Genomic DNA, 19905 nt, shown 5'->3' on the forward strand with positions numbered 1-19905 from the left:
AACTCATTTGAAGTCATTTTGAGGGGTCTATATGAAAGAAAATACCCAAGTGTGACACCATTCTAAAAACTGCACCCCTCAAGGTGCTCAAAACCATATTCAAGAAGTTTATTAACCCTTCTGGTGCTTCACAGGAATTTTTGGAATGTTTAAATAAAAATGAACATTTAACTTTTTTTCACAAAAAATTTACTTCAGCTCCAATTTGTTTTATTTTCCCACGGGTAAGAGAAGAAATTGGACCCCAAAAGTTGTTGTATAATTTGTCCTGAGTACGCTGATACCCCATATGTGGGGGTAAACCACTGTTTGGGCGCATGGGAGAGCTCGGAAGGGAAGGAGCGCCGTTTGACTTTTCAATGCAAAATTGACAGGAATTGAGATGGGACGCCATGTTGCGTTTGGAGAGCCACTGATGTGCCTAAACATTGAAACCCCCCACAAGTGACACCATTTTGGAAAGTAGACCCCCTAAGGAACTTATCTAGATGTGTGGTGAGCACTTTGACCCACAAAGTGCTTCACAGAAGTTTATAATGCAGAACCGTAAAAATAAAAAATCATATTTGTTCACAAAAATTATCTTTTCGCCCCCAGTTTTGTATTTTCCCAAGGGTAACAGGAGAAATTGGACCCCAAAATTTGTTGCCCAATTTGTCCTGAGTGCGCTGATAGCCCATAAGTGGGGGGAACCACTGTTTGGGCGCATGGGAGGGCTCGGAAGGGAAGGAGCGCCATTTGGAATGCAGACTTAGATGGAATGTTCTGCAGGTGTCACATTGCGTTTGCAGAGCCCCTAATGTACCTAAACAGTAGAAACCCCCCACAAGTGACACCATTTTGGAAAGTAGACCCCCTAAGGAACTTATCTAGATGTGTGGTGAGCGCTTTGACCCACCAAGGGCTTCACAGAAGTTTATAATGCAGAGCCATAAAAATAAAACAAAAATTTTTTCCCACAAAAATTATTTTTTAGCCCCCAGTTTTGTATTTTCCCAAGGGTAATAGGAAAAATTGGACCCCAAAAGTTGTTGTCGTATTTGTCCTGAGTACGCTGATACCCCATATGTTGGGGTAAACCCCTGTTTGGGCACACGGGAGAGCTCGGAAGGGAAGGAGCACTGTTTTACTTTTTCAACGCAGAATTGGCTGGAATTGAGATCGGACGCCATGTCGTGTTTGGAGAGCCCCTGATGTGCCTAAACAGTGGAAACCCCCCAATTATTACGGAAACCCTAATCCAAACACACCCCTAACCCTAATTCCAACGGTAACCCTAACCACACCTCTAACCCTGACACACCCCTAACCCTAATCCCAACCCTTTTCCCAACTGTAAATGTAATCTAAACCCTAACTGTAGCCCCAACCCTAACTGTAGCCCCAACCCTAACTGTAGCCCCAACCCTAACTGTAGCCCCAACCCTAACCCTAGCCCTAACCCTAGCCCTAACCCTAATGGGAAAATGGAAATAAATACATTTTTTAAATTTTTCCCTAACTAAGGGGGTGATGAAAGGGGGTTTGATTTACTTTTATAGCGAGTTTTTTAGCGGATTTTTATGATTTGCAGCCGTCACACACTGAAAGACGCTTTTTATTGCAAAAAATATTTTTTGCGTTACCACATTTTGAGAGCTATAATTTTTCCATATTTTGGTCCACAGAGTCATGTGAGGTCTTGTGTTTTGCGGGACGAGTTGACGTTTTTATTGGTAACATTTTCGGGCACGTGACATTTTTTGATCGCTTTTTATTCCGATTTTTGTGAGGAAGAATGACCAAAAACCAGCTATTCATGAATTTCTTTTGGGGAAGGCGTTTATACCGTTCCGCGTTTGGTAAAATTGATAAAGCAGTTTTATTCTTCGGGTCAGTACCATTACAGCGACACCTCATTTATATAATTTTTTTATGTTTTGGCGCTTTTATACGATAAAAACTATTTTACAGAAAAAATAATTATGTTTGCATCGCTTTATTCTCAGGACTACAACTTTTTTATTTTTTTGCTGATGATGCTGTATGGTGGCTCGTTTTTTGCGGGACAAGATGACGCTTTCAACGGTACCATGGTTATTTATATCTGTCTTTTTGATCGCGTGTTATTCCACTTTTAGTTCGGCGGTATGATAATAAAGCGTTGTTTTTTGCCTCGGTTTTTTTTCTTTTTCTTACGGTGTTTACTGAAGGGGTTAACTAGTGGGCCAGTTTTATAGGTCGGGTCGTTACGGACGCGGCGATACTAAATATGTGTACTTTTATTGTTTTTTTTTTTTTTTTTATTTAGATGAAGAAATGTATTTATGGGAATAATATATATATTTTTTTCATTATTTAGGAATATTTTTTTTTTATTTTTTTTACACATTTGGAAAATTTTTTTTAAACTTTTTTATTTTGTCCCGGGGGGGACATCACAGATCAGTGATCTGACAGTTTGCATAGCACTCTGTCAGATCACTGATCTGACATGCAGCACTGCAGGCTTCACAGTGCCTGCTCTGAGCAGGCTCTGTGAAGCCACCTCCCTCCCTGCAGGACCCCGATCCGCGGCCATCTTGGATCCGGGGCTGGAGCAGGCAGGGAGGGAGGTAAGACCCTCGCAGTAACGCGATCACATCGCGTTGCTGCGCTCAGGGAAGCCCGCAGGGAGCCCCCTCCCTGCGGGAAGCTTCCCTGTACCGCCGGCACATCGCGATCATCTTTGATCGCGGTGTGCCGGGGGTTAATGTGCCGGGGGCGGTCCGTGACCGCTCCTGGCACATAGTGCCGGATGTCAGCTGATCGACGGGATAGTACGTCTGATGTCAGAAAGGGGTTAAAAACCCTTTTTTTTTTTTTTTAAACTTTTGTCATGCTTCAATAGCCTCAGATCGCCTCTATGTAACAGAATTACTACATTGCTATGAGCACCAACCCCTGGGTGGCGCTCATAGCACAGGCATCAGCAACCTCTGGTTGTCATGCCGACACACCGATGACCCCCGATCATGTGATGGGGGTCACCGGTGCGGGCATTTACGGCCCAATGGCCGGAAGCGCTTGTTAAATCCCGCTGTTAGTTTGACAGCGGCATTTAACTAGTTAATAGTGATTCCACCCGCGCCTATTGCGGGCACATGTCAGCTGTTCAAAACAGCTGACATGTCCCGGCTTTTGATGCAGGGTCACTGCCGGAGTCCACATCAAAGTGGAGGTTCTGCCATCGGATGCACTATTCCGTCCGATGGCAGAAATGGGTTAAAGAATATCACTATTCTTGCCATCAGATTTATAGCAGTCCATAAATGGGGCCTCCAATGCAGTACTTAAGATGTTGTTTAGTAGTTCCCTTTCCCTCTTAAGGGGCAGTTTGCCTCCTGTCAATTCTGTATTTGGGTTGAGCAGTTCGGATATCGAATCGCCACATACCTGCTGGGACTTATGCATAATCTGCAGGGGTCCTACAGGTGGAGGATACCACATCATCTGCACCAATCATCGCCCATGTAAAACTGAGCAGTTCCTAACAACCCCTTTCATATATATCCTTATATAGATTTGTAAGTGGAAGTCGCGATGGGACTGCGCGTATCTGGCAATTTAAGAAAAGGGAGTGGAGAAGCATTTTACTAGACATGGCGACTCGTCCATCTAGGCAAGTTAAAATGAGCCATAATGCTAGTATTATGTATTTGTAAAGTTTCACACCTGTTACTATTAAATTGAATAACCTCTTTTCACATTGTTTCTTCTGGGACAGTACTCAAGGTGTAGAAGACAAGATCACAAAGCTGAAAGTGACTATGGTTGCCTGGGATCGTCATGACACATGTGTGATCACAGCCGTTAATAATATGACTTTAAAAGTTTGGGACTCGTACACTGGACATCTCATCCATATCCTTATGGTAAGTTGAAATACAAAGTTTAAAATGTGACTTTCTTTTTAATATTGGGAGACACAGTACCATGGCTATAGGCTACTTTGGGGTCTCTCACCTCTTTTTATATCCCCTTGGCCAGAAACTCCCACTCTAGCATTTTTGGCTGCTGCTGTTTAGGGTTTCAGCTTCTGCTTGGCCTCTTTAAGCGCTTTCAAACTCCACATTAAGAAAGTTCTTCTATAATTCAGTACTATGCGGATTCCTGCATTTATGGCAACCCGTTTTGCCTTTTGAGGGGTCCTCTCTGCCCCCTTACAGTCTCTTTCTACTCCTCCCAGATATCAATCAATTTTTAGACCTTTCCAGACAACTGTCATATTGGGGGATGGCTGCTCAGCGGAAAGCCCAGCTACTCCAGTCTCCATCTTCAGCTATCCTCATAATCAGTGTACCCACATGATTAGCTCATGGGGGTGTCACAGGCGGTACTTCATTCAACACTATCTGTGTATCGCATGCCGTTTTGCCTGTTGGTCAATTTGAATAACCTTTTTTTCCTTCCAGCCTATCTTTGCGTAGTCCATGTTCTACTTCCTGCACCTGATCTGCCAACAAGGGGATACTGCTTTTAACCTGCACCTAGTTCTAAGTTCTCTCTTGGTCCGCCTTTTATTACCTAGTCCTCTGGTAGACAAAAATCCTGTTCTCCATTTTGGCCAACTATTCTGTGCAAACCGCTTACTTAGTTATCAACTGGGCCCTTTTGTATTATTCTGTGGAACCTGCTTACCTTCTCTATGGTAGGTGTCTTCTGTGGTGAGCTCTGCTCGGCATCCTGATTTTTTTCGCCTCTAGAGTTGGAAATGCTTGTATGACCAAGTCTTTACAGTTAAACCAGAGTCATTCTTCAGATACACCTCAGGTGCATTTTGTGCACAATCTTGTCTGTTACGGTATGCCTTTTACAGTTCTTTTGAGGTTTGCCTTTTCCCAGCAATCTTCTACAATATGTTTCTGTTTATTGCATTATCTGATCCAATCTTTGGCCAGCATGTCCAGTGTCTAAATAGGCTATTCCTGGCCTTCTTTCTCTACATGGAGAGCGGCCTCTTTTAACAAGTATCTGGCTGACATAACCTTGGATGTCACAGGGCAGGTGAATTTGCTCTTCTTCCCAAAATCGTAGACGCTCATACAAGCATTTTCAGATGTCCTTTTCCTTTTGGGTCTTCTAGTCCCATGTAGAGAAGTTTCTCGTGTTTCTGATTCTAGTAGATTATTCTAGTTGAAACTGTGGCACATCTGCACCTAGCCTACTAGGCTCCACCTTTTAAATCTTATTGTATCATGGTCATTCCTCACCTGAAACTACATCTCTGGTGGAAGAAAGTCTCTCTTTCTGAGAATTTGGCTTCTTCAAGTGCATGATACTTCCCTGACCCAGGCAACAGTATAGTTACAGGTTCAAAGTTCTCCACGCTATCCCCAAGCAGGTTGTTTTTCATCAATTCTCTCCTCAGTCTGACATGGCTGCTTTTTGTGAAACTATCCGCGTCCTCCTACTTCAAACTCTTATGTTCAAGGTTACTGCTCCTGCCTGTCTTCTAATCCCAATAAAAGGATGGCTTGGTCCTACCTGTCCAAGACCTGAAAAGACTCATCAGCAATGTTGTGAAGTCTGTGTTGGAGTCTGTGTCTATTTTAGTGTAGTCGGTATAAAATGGACTGACTCAAACTCGTAAAATATGAGTACAGTAGTTCAATGCAGTATTTGCTGTAAATGTTTTCTTGAGAATTTGGAAAAGTTTTGAAATGTCCTATAAATGTCTGTTCTGTTCCTGATCTATGAAATGGAGCTTGGCTTTTAGTGGAGATGAATTTGTGCTGTACTTTATGTACATGCTCAGTAGTGAGGCAGTGCTGTGGAGTCTCTGGTTTGGCCTACCTACCCTACAGTCCTGCTCGACAGTCTTGTGCAGGGATTTATGATTTTGGATGGAATTCCTGTGATCCATAGTTGCACAACTCGAACTCAGAGTTCCTTTTTTCTGTAGGCCTGTGACTCATGCACTTTCATTCTTACTGTCAGGTCAAATCAGCAATTACCGTATATACTCGAGTATAAGCCGACCCAAGCATAAGCCGACCCCCCACCAATTTTGCCACAAAACTGGGAAAACTTAATGACTCGAGTATAAGCCTAGGGTGGAAAATGCAGCAGCTACCGGTAAATTTCAAAAGTAAAAATAGATACCAATAAAAGTAAAATTAATTGAGACATCAGTAGGTTAAGAGTTTTTGAATATCCATATTGAATCAGGAGCTCTATATAATGCTCCATAAAGTTCCTAATGGCCCCATAAGATGCTTCATATTAAAATATGCCCCATCTAATCCTGCATAAAGGTTAATAATGGTCCCATAAGATGCTCCATAAAGATATTTGCTCCATATAGTGCTGCACAAACGTTATGACCCCTTATAGTGCTGCACAAGCGTTATGGCCCCATACAGTGCTGCACAAGCGTTATGGCCCCATACAGTGCTGCACAAACGTTATGGCCCCATATAATGCTGCACAAACGTTATGGCCCCATATAGTGCTGCACAAACGTTATGGCCCCTTATAGTGCTGCACAAACGTTATGGCCCCATACAGTGCTGCACAAACGTTATGGCCCCATATAGTGCTGCACAAACGTTATGGCCCCTTATAGTGCTGCACAAACGTTATGGCCCCATATAGTGCTGCACAAACGTTATGGCCCCTTATAGTGCTGCACAAACGTTATGGCCCCATAGATGCTCCATACAGACACTTGCCCCATTTGCTGTGATAAAAAAAATCACATACTCACCTCTCCGTCGCTCAGGCCCCCGGCGCTTTCAATATTCACGTGCTGATCGTTCCGGCGCCGCTCCATCTAAAGCACTGGCGTTCAGGCTGAGGGCGCGCACTAACCACGTCACCGCGCCCTCTGACCTGAGCGCCACTGCTGAAGATGGAGCGCCGCCGAAACGAGGAGCAGGTGAGTATCGTGCAGCGCTCCCCCTGCCCATTATACTTACCTGCTCCTGGCGCTGTGCAGTCCCTGCTTTCCCGGCGCTGCAGCTTCTTCCTGTAGTGAGCGGTCACCGTTACCGCTCATTACAGTAATCAATATGCGGCTCCACCTCTATGGGAGGTGGAGCCGCATATTGATTACTGTAATGAGCGGTACCATGTGACCACTCAGTACAGGAGGAAGCTGCCGGGGAACCAGGGACCTGCAGGGACTGCGCCAGGAGCAGGTAAGTATAATTAGACAGCCCCCGCTCCCCCTCACCTGCTGACCCCTGGGTATGACTCGAGTTAAGCCGAGAGGGGGACTTTCAGCCCAAAAAAGTGGGCTGAAAATCTCGGCTTATACTCGAGTATATACGGCACTTTGTTGTTTTATTCCCCTTCTCTTGAGCTCCCACCAGCTTCCAGGTCTTCTCCAAGATCCTTATTCACCTCAGTGCATTAATTATACAATGAGGTTGTGATTTTCTCTTATCTGGCCAACCTTTTTAGTGAAGAACTGTCCAGAGAAGACAGATTGTTCAGTTCAGATCAACTCTGGATCCTCAGTAATTTTTTTAAAATCCTTGTGTTAGACAACATCATCACCTGTGTGAGTTGGGTATTTTTTTCTCCCTCCAGGCAGTATATAATTTATTAGTCTGAGATTTCTCCTGGGGAATAGAAGCCTTTTCCTAGTTTTAAACCAAATTTACTCTAGGTCTGTTCTGTCTTTGGAGATCAGCAGTGACTTACATAAAAATCACATGACCCCACAGCCAAAATATGTCATATTGCAATGCTCTCGGCAGTCCACATCCACGGAGCAAGCTATTAGGCTGCTCCTGACATACTTATATATTCGAGTATAAGCCGAGATTTTCCGCCCACTTTTTTGGGCTGAAAGTCCCCCTCTCGGCTTATACTCGAGTCATACCCAGGGGTTGGCAGGGGAGGGGAAGCGGGGGCTGTCTAATTATACTCACCTACTCCTGGCGCGGTCCCTGCAGGTCCCTGGCTTCCCCGGCGGCTGCAGCTTCTTCCTGTACTGAGCGGTCACATGGTACCGCTCATTACAGTAAAGAATATGCGGCTCCACCTCCCATAGAGGTGGAGCCACATATTCATTACTGTAATGAGCGGTAACGGTGACTGCTCAGTACAGGATGAAGCTGCGGCGCCGGGGAAGCAGGGACTGCACAGCGCCAGGAGCAGGTGAGTATAACGGGGAGGGGAGCACTGCGCGATATTCACCTACTCCTCTTTCTGGCGCCGCTCCGTCTTGTGCAGTGACGCTGAGGTGAGAGGGCGCAATGACGTGGTTAGTGCGCGCCCTCTGCTGAACGTCAGTGCAGAAGACGCTGAAGATGGAGTGGCGCCGAAACGAAGTCAGGTGAATATTGAAAGTGCTGGGGGCCTGAGCGATGGAGAGGTGAGTATGTGATTTATTTATTTTTATCGCAGCAACAGCTGATGGGCAAGTGTCTGTATGGAGCATGTTATGGAGCCATAACGTTTGTGCAGCATTATATGGGGCCATAACGTTTGTGCAGCACTATATGGGGCAAGTGTTTGTATGGGGCCATAATTAACGTTTGTGGAGCATCACGGTATATAAGGCAAATATCTTTATGGAGCATCTTATGGTGCCATAATCAGCAGCATTTGTACAGCATTATATTGGACAAATGTGTCTATGGAGCATCTTATGGGGCCATTATTAACCTTTATGCAGTATTATATGGGGCATATTTTAATACTAGCTGTTTCCAGCCAGCTAACGCTCGGCACGCTCATTGATATCTAATTAACGCTGCTGGTGATTATGCAATTAAATATACTTTTACGTTGGCTGAAGGGGTTGAATTGCTGCGAGTGATAATGTGGGGAGGCGGAGCCTTGTGTGATAATGTGTTGGGGGACCAACCCTCTTGTGGTAATGTGTGCGGGAACGGAGCATCGTGTGGTAATGTGTGAGGACGGAGCATCTTGTGGTAATGTGTGAGGACGGAGCTTCGTGTGGTAATGTGTCTGGACGGAGCCTCGTGTGGTAATGTGTGTGGATGGAGCCTCGTGTGGTAATGTGTGGGGACGGAGCTTCGTGTGGTAATGTGTGGGGACGTAGCCTCGTGAGGTAATTTGTGGGGACGGAGCCTCGTGTGGTAATGTGTGAGGACGGAGCATCGTGTGGTAATGTGTGTGTGTGTGTGTGTGGACGGGATTATGTGTGGTAATGGTGTGGGGGCGGAGCTACTGTGTAGGGGGCAGGATTAGCGAGTAATCACGATGCCTCTTATATAGATAGATGAAGCATCTTATGGGGCCATCATAAACTTTATGGAGCATTATATGGGGCTCCTGATTCAATATGGATATTCAAAAACACTTAACCTACTGATGTCTCAATTAATTTTACTTTTATTGGTATCTATTTTTACTTTTGAAATTTACTGGTAGCTGCTGCATTTCCCACCCTAGGCTTGTACTCGAGTCATTAAGTTTTCCCAGTTTTTTTGTGGCAAAATTAGGGGGGTCGGCTTATACTCGGGTTGGCTTCTACTCGAGTATATACGGGTAATCTCTTCTCATCCCACCACAATGTCAGGGTTGTAACCTGTACTGCAGGTCTTGGGACCTAAACAGAATATACGGCAAAAGCCAGCTCACCGATCATTGCAAGAAGCCCGGAACTTCGTCCTGACAAGACGCAGTAGGATTCCATAAACGAAAAGAGAATGGTTCCAGCTTCAGTAAAATCATGAAAATTTATTCCAACTTTTAAAATGGAGAAACAACTCCTGGGACAGCACCATAGCACATGCGAGGTAGGCTACGCGTTTCGACCGACACAGCGGTCTTTATCACAGCTGATCTACTCACTGATTCCTCAGGTATAAAAAGAACCAGGAACCAATAAAATGATAGTAAGTCCTCACATGACCCGAAGGTCCTAAATACTAACAATGAACCTCTATATAAAATGCGTAAATTTGTGCAAAACTAACAATTAAATACACATAAACATATAGAAAAATACGCACATACAATATTTCTAAAGTTAATACAAAAATAGCAAAAAATAAGATTGAAAAATGAAAAAGAAAAAAAAAAAATGAAATTTTTTTTCCCCCCTCTTCCTCCTCCCTCTCTTCTTTTAAAAATGCATGAAAACTTTTTACAATACATGAAGAGACTATCAATAATGGAACATTAATTCATTCCTTCTATTTAGACCATTAGGAAACCTAGTGCCAAGGTTAAAAATCCAAAAAGCCTCCCTGTTTAACAACATTCTCTGAATGTCACCTCCTCGTGAAGGTTTTTTTATTTTCTCAATCCCTGTTACTCTCAATGATATTGTACTGCGAGAATGGTAATCAATAAAATGTTTGGCTGCTGCTGAAAGAGTGCGACTATTATTTAAAGTACAGGAGATATCGTATAGATGTTCTGATATCCGATTTTTCAGTTTTCTAGTTGTACAGCCAATATATGTTTTATCGCAGTCAACGCAATCAATCTTATATATAACACATTTTGTGTTGCAGTTAATAAAGCTTTGAATTTTGTGCAGGCTATTATTTTCTGCGGTGCCAAATGATTTAGTGGTCACCAGGTGTTTGCACGTAGTGCAATTAGTCACATTACATTTGTAGCTCCCTGTACACTTGAGCCATGTGCTACTGCGTTTTTGAGACAAAAAATTATTGGGAGACAATTTGTTACCAAGAGTAGGTGCTCTTCTGGCTACAATATTACACCCTTCACTCAATATTTGGGAGAGAATGCGATCTTCATATAAGATAGGGATGGCTTTATTTATAATAGTTTTAATTTTATTAAATTGTGGGCTGAATTGTAAACAAACGAATGGTTTATTCATGACACTGTTTTTATTAATTAATTTCTTTGGCGCCAAAGAAATTAATTAATAAAAACAGTGTCATGAATAAACCATTCGTTTGTTTACAATTCATATATATATATATATATATATATATATATATATATATATATATATATATATATATATATATATATATATATATATATATGATTGATTGCGTTGACTGCGATAAAACATATATTGGCTGTGTACAACTAGAAAACTGAAAAATCGGATATCAGAACATCTATACGATATCTCCTGTACTTTAAATAATAGTCGCACTCTTTCAGCAGCAGCCAAACATTTTATTGATTACCATTCTCGCAGTACAATATCATTGAGAGTAACAGGGATTGAGAAAATAAAAAAACCTTCACGAGGAGGTGACATTCAGAGAATGTTGTTAAACAGGGAGGCTTTTTGGATTTTTAACCTTGGCACTAGGTTTCCTAATGGTCTAAATAGAAGGAATGAATTAATGTTCCATTATTGATAGTCTCTTCATGTATTGTAAAAAGTTTTCATGCATTTTTAAAAGAAGAGAGGGAGGAGGAAGAGGGGAAAAAAAAAATTTCATTTTTTTTTTCTTTTTCATTTTTCAATCTTATTTTTTGCTATTTTTGTATTAACTTTAGAAATATTGTATGTGCGTATTTTTCTATATGTTTATGTGTATTGTTAGTTTTGCACAAATTTACGCATTTTATATAGAGGTTCATTGTTAGTATTTAGGACCTTCGGGTCATGTGAGGACTTACTATCATTTTATTGGTTCCTGGTTCTTTTTATACCTGAGGAATCAGTGAGTAGATCAGCTGTGATAAAGACCGCTGTGTCGGTCGAAACGCGTAGCCTACCTCGCATGTGCTATGGTGCTGTCCCAGGAGTTGTTTCTCCATTTTAAAAGTTGGAATAAATTTTCATGATTTTACTAAAGCTGGAACCATTCTCTTTTCGTTTATGAGGTCTTGGGACCCACAGACCTGTACAGTGGACATGTTCTTCACTATTTGTTAGTGTTTTCTCTGACTTTTTTATATTTCTTTGTTCCTTCTCTGCCCTGGGCACAGGCCATCCTATCGCTGCTAGTAGCTCTGGACTGGCTTTGCCGGGCATGTCTCCATAACCAAATGCAGTGGGGCGCAGACATTATGTGGTCTTCTCCTCGTCCTGTTTTTTTGCTGTCCAGTTTAGTTTTGCCTCCTGAAAGGGACAATTTCCCACACTGAAAGAGAACACAAAGGTTTTCTGCATAAAGGGTTAGTCATTCTTGGTGAGAGTGGCTTGCTACACCAGTCTTCGCAGATATTCTATGGAACCTTAGGATCAGTTCTGCCCTCTGTGCATTATGGTTTTTGAGTTTTTTTGTTTTTGTTTTCCCCCCCAGGGTAATTTTTGTAAAGTTACCTTCTTGGGGAGTCATCACTCCGCTTTAGCAGGTTATCTGAGCTGCCTACACTCTTCTGCAAGTCCCCTTACCTTGTGCTATTTCAGTTCAAGGTATTAATGCTATCTTTACCATTTTTCTCCTAATATAATTTTCGCAAGGTTCAGTGTCCATTCTGTGGAGCAGTCTTCCTTAGGAGCTTGTCACAGCGGGAACTAGTTGATGGTTTCATAAAAAATTAGATGATTTATTACATTACACAACTGTAAAATTCTGGTTCGGAATGTTTTTTTTTCTTGATCCGTACAAACTGTGTTGCTAATAGTTGATAAAACAAAAATTGCCTATTGATGCTTGTTAAAAAGGTTTTAAGATAAGCATTGAAGGTCAATAACTGTAAATGTTGTAATAGGATATTAAGATTTGTTCTTGAACTTTTTTTTTTTTACTTAAAGCAGTTTATATTACATGTTTTCAGGGTCATGAGGATGAAGTTTTTGTGCTTGAATCTCATCCATTTGATCCACGAGTGTTGTTTTCGGCAGGCCATGATGGAAATGTCATAGTCTGGGATCTAGCTCGCGGGGTCAAGATCCGATCTTACTTTAACATGGTAAGCCAATATCTGGTTGCTGATTGTAGAGCTCTGTTATGTTTGTGTCCGTATTCTCCGTGACATTAAGATGAATGCTAGTTTTACTCTGATTATATACATTTGACCTTTTGTGTGTGCTTCTGATGTACATTACATTTTATAGAAATTCTTGAAAAGAATAACTACTTTTATGAGTGATAAACGTTTTCAGCGCGATAGAAGGGGCATGACCACATATAATAAAGGTGCATACCCTGCATGCTGAATGGCGAAATCAAAGTACCGTATATACTCAACTATAAGCCGAGATTTTCAGCCCAGTTTTTTGGGCTGAAAGTTACCCTCTCGGCTTATGCTCAAGTCATACCCAGGGGTTGGCAGGGGAGGGGTAGCGGAGCTGTGTAATAATACTCATCTGCTCCTGGAGCTTTCCCTGCATGTCCCTGGTTCCACGGCGCCGGCAGCTTCTTCCTGTAGTGAGCGGTCACATGGTACCGCTCATTACAGTAATGAATATTGACCCGGCTCCACTCCCATAGGGGTGGAGCCGCATATTCATTGCTGTAATGAGCGGTACCATGTGACCCCGCACTACAGGACGAAGCTGCCGACGCTGGGGAACAGACGTGCAGGGACCGCACCAGGAGCAGGTGAGTATAACGCAGTGCGCGATATTCACCTGCTTCTCATTCCACTGTCGGCGCCGCTGCGTCATCCCCTGCAGTGACGCTCAGGTCATAAAGCGCAACGATGCGATTAGTTCTCACTGCCCTCTGCCTGAACAGTCAGTGCAGAGGACGGGGAAGACACAGCGGCGGTCGGCAGTGGAACAGGGAGCAGGTGAATATAGCAAGTGCCTGGGGCCTGAGAGGTGAGTAGGTCATTTTTTTTTTTTTTTTTTTAATCGCAACAACATCATATGGGGCAATTATCTGTATGGAGCATCTTATGGGGCCATGTGCAGCATTATATGGGGCAAATATCTATATGGGGCCATGTGCAGCATTATATGGGGCAAATATCTGTATAGAGCATCTTATAGGGCAATGTGCAGCATTATATGGGGCAAATATCTGTATGGAGCATCTTATGGGGCCATGTGCAGCATTATACAGTCATGGCCAAAAGTATTGACACCCCTGCAATTCTGTCAGATAATACTCAGTTTCTTCCTGAAAATGATTGCAAACACAAATTATTTGGTATTACGGTATTATCTTCATATAATTTGTCTTAAATGAAAATACACAAAAAGAATTGTTAAAAAGCCAAATTGGATATAATTCCACACCAAACATAAGAAAGGGGGTGGACTAAAGTATTGGCGCTGTTCCAAAAATCATGTGATGCTTCTCTAATTTGTGTAATTAACAGCACCTGAAACTTACCTGTGGCACCCCTAACAGGTGTTGGCAATAACTAAATCACACTTGCAGCCAGTTGACATGGATTAACCCCTTCATGACCCAGCCTATTTTGACCTTAAAGACCTTGCCGTTTTTTGCAATTCTGACCAGTGTCCCTTTATGAGGTAATAACTCAGGAACGCTTCAACGGATCCTAGCGGTTCTGAGATTGTTTTTTCGTGACATATTGGGCTTCATGTTAGTGGTAAATTTAGGTCAATAAATTCTGCCTTTATTTGTGATAAAAACGGAAATTTGGCGAAAATTGTGAAAATTTCGCAATTTTCACATTTTGAATTTTTATTCTGTTAAACTAGAGAGTTATGTGACACAAAATAGTTAATAAATAACATTTCCCACATGTATACTTTAGATCAGCACAATTTTGGAAACAAATTTTTTTTTTGCTAGGAAGTTAAAAGGATTAAAATTTGACCAGCGATTTCTCATTTTTACAACGAAATTTACAAAACCATTTTTTTTAGGGACCACCTCACATTTGAAGTCAGTTTGAGGGGTCTATATGGCTGAAAATACCCAAAAGTGACACCATTCTAAAAACTGCACCCCTCAAGGTACTCAAAACCACATTCAAGAAGTTTATTAACCCTTCAGGTGCTTCACAGCAGCAGAAGCAACATGGAAGGAAAAAATGAACATTTAACTTTTTAGTCACAAAAATTATCTTTTAGCAACAATTTTTTTATTTTCCCAATGGTAAAAGGAGAAACTGAACCACGAAAGTTGTTGTCCAATTTGTCCTGAGTACGCTGATACCTCATATGTGGGGGTAAACCACTGTTTGGGCGCACGGCAGGGCTTGGAAGGGAAGGAGCGCCATTTGACTTTTTGAATGAAAAATTGGCTCCACTCTTTAGCGGACACCATGTCACGTTTGGAGAGCCCCCGTGTGCCTAAAAATTGGAGCTCCCCCACAAGTGACCCCATTTTGGAAACTAGACGCCCCAAGGAAGTTATCTAGATGCATAGTGAGCACTTTGAACCCCCAGGTGCTTCACAAATTGATCCGTAAAAATGAAAAAGTACTTTTTTTTCACAAAAAAATTCTTTTAGCCTCAATTTTTTCATTTTCACATGGGCAACAGGATAAAATGGATCCTAAAATTTGTTGGGCAATTTCTCCTGAGTACACCAATACCTCACATGTGGTGGTAAACCACTGTTTGGGCACTCGGCAGGGCTCGGAAGGGATGGCACGCCATTTGGCTTTTTAAATGGAAAATTAGCTCCAATCATTAGCGGACACCATGTCACGTTTGGAGAGCCCCTGTGTGCCTAAACATTGGAGCTCCCCCACAAGTGACCCCATTTTGGAAACTAGACCCCCAAAGGAACTAATCTAGATGTGTGGTGAGGACTTTGAACCCCCAAGTGCTTCACAGAAGTTTATAACGCAGAGCCATGAAAATAAAAAAAAAAAATTATTTTCTCAAAAATGATCTTTTAGCCTGCAATTTTTTATTTTCCTAAGGTTAACAGGAGAAATTTGACCCCAAAAGTTGTTGTCCAGTTTCTCCTGAGTACGCCGATACCCCATATGTGGGGGTAAACTACTGTTTGGGCACATGCCAGGGCTCGGAATTGAAGTAGTGACGTTTTGAAATGCAGACTTTGATGGAATGCTCTGTGGGCGTCACATTGCGTTTGCAGAGCCCCTGATGTGGCTTAACAGTAGAAACCCCCCCACAAGTGACCCCATTTTGGAAACTAGACCCCGAAAGGAACTTATCTAGATGTGTGGTGAGCACTTTGAACCCCCAAGTGCTTCATAGAAGTTTATAATGCAGAACCGTGAAAATAATAAATACGTTTTCTTTCCTCAAAAATAATTATTTAGCCCAGAATTTTTTATTTTCCCAAGGGTTACAGGAGAAATTGGACCCCAAAAGTTGTTGTCCAGTTTCTCCTGAGTACGCTGATACCCCATGTGTGGAGGTAAACCACTGTTTGGGCACACGTCGGGGCTCAGAAGGGAAGTAGTGACTTTTGAAATGCAGAATTTGATGGAATGGTCTGCGGGCGTCACGTTGCGTTTGCAGAGCCCCTGGTGTTCCTAAACAGTAGAAACCCCCCACAAGTGACCCCATTTTAGAAACTAGACCCCCCAAGGAACTTATCTAGATATGTGGTGAGCACTTAGAACCCCCAAGTGCTTCACAGACGTTTACAACGCAGAGCCGTGAAAATAAAAAATCATTTTTCTTTCCTCAAAAATGATGTTTTAGCAAGCATTTTTTTATTTTCACAAGGGTAACAGGATAAATTGGACCCCAGTAATTGTTGCGCAGTTTATCCTGAGTATGCTGGTACCCCATATGTGGGGGTAAACCACTGTTTGGGCACACGTCGGGGCTCGGAATTGAGGGAGCACCATTTGACATTTTGAATACGAGATTGGCTGGAATCAATGGTGGCGCCATGTTGCGTTTGGAGACCCCTGATGTGCCTAAACAGTGGAAACCCCTCAATTCTACCTCCAACACTAACCCCAACACACCCCTAATCCTAATCCCAACTGTAGCCCTAACCCTAATCACACCCCTAACCACAACCCTAATTCCAACCCTAATCCTAAGGCTATGTGCCCACGTTGCGGATTCGTGTGAGATTTTTCAGCATCATTTTTGAAAAATCCGCGGGTAAAAGGCACTGCGTTTTACCTGCGGATTTTCCGCGGATTTCCAGTGTTTTTTGTGCGGATTTCACCTGCGGATTCCTATTGAGGAACAGGTGTAAAACACTGCGGAATCCGCACAAAGAATTGACATGCTGCGGAAAATACAATGCAGCGTTTCCGCGCAGTATTTTCCGCACCATGGGCACAGCGGATTTGGTTTTCCATAGGTTTACATGGTACTGTAAACCTGATGGAACACTGCTGCGAATCCGCAGCGGCCAATCCGCTGCGGATCCGCAGCCAAATCCGCACCGTGTGCACATGGCCTAATTCTAAAGGTATGTGCACACACTGCGGATCCGCAGCAGTTTCCCATGAGTTTACAGTTCAATGCAAACCTATGGGAAACAAAAATCGCTGTACACATGCTGCGGAAAAACTGCACAGAAACGCAGCAGTTTACATTCCGCAGCATGTCACTTCTTTGTGCGGATTCCGCAGCGGTTTTACAACTGCTCAAATAGAAAATCGCAGTTGTAAAACCGCAGTGAAATGCACAGAAAAAACGCGGTAAATCCGCAGCGGTTTAGCACTGGGGATTTATCAAATCCGCAGCGGAAAAATCTGCAGAGGACCAGAATACGTGTGCACATACCGAAACCCTACCCCTAACCCTAAGCCTAGCCCTAACCCTAACCCTATCCCTAACTCTAACCCTATTCTAACATTAGTTGAAAAAAAAAATCTTTATTTTTTTTATTGTCCCTACCTATGGGGGTGACAAAGGGGGGGGGGGGGCGTCATTTATTATTTTTTTATTTTGATCACTGAGATATAATCTATCTCAGTGATCAAAATGCACTTTGGAACGGCAGATTCGGCGGGCGCACTGGAAGATGGCGGCGCCCAGGGAGAAGACGGACGGACCCCGGCAGGATCGGTAAGTACAAGACAAGAGCACGGGGGGAGCGGAGCACAGGACGGAGGGGAGCTGGAGCAGTGTACCGGACAGATTGGAGGGCTGGGGGGGGGGGGGGGCACATTAGTGTTTCCAGCCATGGCCGATGATATTGCAGCATCGGCCATGGCTGGATTGTAATATTTCACCAGTTATAATAGGTGAAATATTACAAATCGCTCTGATTGGCAGTTTCACTTTCAACAGCCAATCAGAGCGATCGTAGCCACGGGGGGGGGGGGGGGAGGACGCCACCCCCCCTGGGCTAAACTACCACTCCCCCTGTCCCTGCAGATCGGGTGAAATGGGAGTTAACCCGATCTGCAGGGACGCGATCTTTCCATGACGCCACATAGGCATTATGGGTCGGATTGGCACTGACTTTCATGACGCCTACGTGGCGTCATGGGTCGGGAAGGGGTTAAAGTTGATTCAACAGCTGTTCTGTGTCCTTGTGTGTACGACATTGAGCATGGAGAGAAGAAAGAAGACCAAAGAACTGTCTGAGGACTTGAGAAACCAAATTGTGAGGAAGCATGAGCAATCTCAAGGCTACAAGTCCATCTCCAAAGACCTGAATGTTCCTGTGTCTACCGTGCGCAGTGTCATCAAGAAGTTTAAAGCCCATGGCACTGTGGCTAACCTCCCTACATGTGGACGGAAAATAAAAATTGACAAGAGATTTCAACGCAAGATTGTGCGGATGTTGGATAAAGAACCTCGACTAACATCCAAACAAGTTCAAGCTGCCCTGCAGTCCGAGGGAACAACCGTGTCAACCCGTACTATCCGTCGGCATCTGAATGAAAATGCTCTGTATGGTAGGAGACCCAGGAAGACCCCACTTCTTACCCCACTTCTTACCCCGAGACATAAAAAAGCCAGGCTGGAGTTTGCCAAAACTTACCTGAAAAAGCCTAAAACGTATTGGAAGAACGTTCTCTGGTCAGATGAGACAAAAGTAGAGCTTTTTGGGCTAAGGCATCAACATAGAGTTTACAGAAGAAAAAAAGAGGCATTCAAAGAAAAGAACACTGTCCCTACAGTCAAACATGGTGGAGGTTCCCTGATGTTTTGGGGTTGCTTTGCTGCCTCTGGCAGTGGACTACTTTACCGTGTGCATGGCATTATGAAGTCTGAAGACTACCAACCAATTTTGCAGCATAATGTAGGGCCCAGTGTGAGAAAGCTGGGTCTCCCTCAGAGGTCATGGGTCTTCCAGCAGGACAATGACCCAAAACACACTTCAAAAAGCACTAGAAAATGGTTTGAGAGACAGCACTGGAGACTTCTAAGGTGGCCAGCAATGAGTCCAGACGTGAATCCCATAGAACACCTGTGGAGAGATCTAAAAAATGGCAGTTTGGAGAAGGCACCCTTCAAATATCAGAGACCTGGAGCAGTTTGCCAAAGAAGAATGGTCTAAAATTCCAGCAGAGAATTGTAAGAAACTCATTGATGGTTAGCGGAAGCGGTTGGTCGCAGTTATTTTGGCTAAAGGTTGTGCAACCAAGTATTAGGCTGAGGGTGCCAATACTTTTGTCTGGCCCATTTTTGGAGTTTTGTGTGAAATTGTCGGGGTCGTCACGACAATATCCTTCCTTCACCAGTCATTCCAAATTAGATTAAGAGCATTGGTACCGGATAAGAATGAGTCAGACAAAATGCTGGTTCAATCTCAGTGCATGCTCGTGCTTCCACACGTAGTGGCAACGTCACAGCAACAACTGCCTTTATTTCCTGATACACAGCATTATATACTCTGAGGGGAAGGCGTGCAATGGGCGGGGTTAGGCGGGGTTTAAGCAATATATGTCTAGTATTCAGTCTTTCTGGTTGGTTCTGACGTCATCTGGTGGATCCTCCTGTCTCCTCGTCACTCAGGTTTCCATTTCAGCAGAAATTATACTTTAGCTTCAGAAACTAAACTAGCTTCTCAACAGAAAAAAAACTAGGGCAAAGGTGAATACTGGCAGCCATCTTAAATACAGTTACATTTGCATCATCAAGCAAAGGGGAAAACTTATTGTTTCACAGCATAAGAATATAAAAGTACAAAAAGTGTATAAAGATATATCTTTTCTCCTTGACAAAATGATCAATGTTTTGCTTTTTGCTTC

The 19905-nt window shown here is 43.2% G+C and overlaps 1 protein-coding gene across 2 annotated transcripts in view; it reads left to right on the forward strand.

Moving 5' to 3' along the window:
* PHIP (pleckstrin homology domain interacting protein) overlaps positions 1-19905 on the forward strand; it is a 298049-nt gene that overhangs the window by 117334 nt on the left and 160810 nt on the right. For both annotated transcript variants that reach the window (XM_069726464.1, XM_069726465.1), the window contains exons 13-15: positions 3542-3640; positions 3746-3893; positions 12667-12801. In XM_069726464.1, coding sequence (XP_069582565.1) covers positions 3542-3640; positions 3746-3893; positions 12667-12801 — 382 coding nt within the window. The remainder of the gene's footprint in view (positions 1-3541; positions 3641-3745; positions 3894-12666; positions 12802-19905) is intronic.

The sequence above is a fragment of the Ranitomeya imitator genome, chromosome 5, assembly GCF_032444005.1.
Source record: "Ranitomeya imitator isolate aRanImi1 chromosome 5, aRanImi1.pri, whole genome shotgun sequence".
NCBI lineage: Eukaryota > Metazoa > Chordata > Amphibia > Anura > Dendrobatidae > Ranitomeya > Ranitomeya imitator.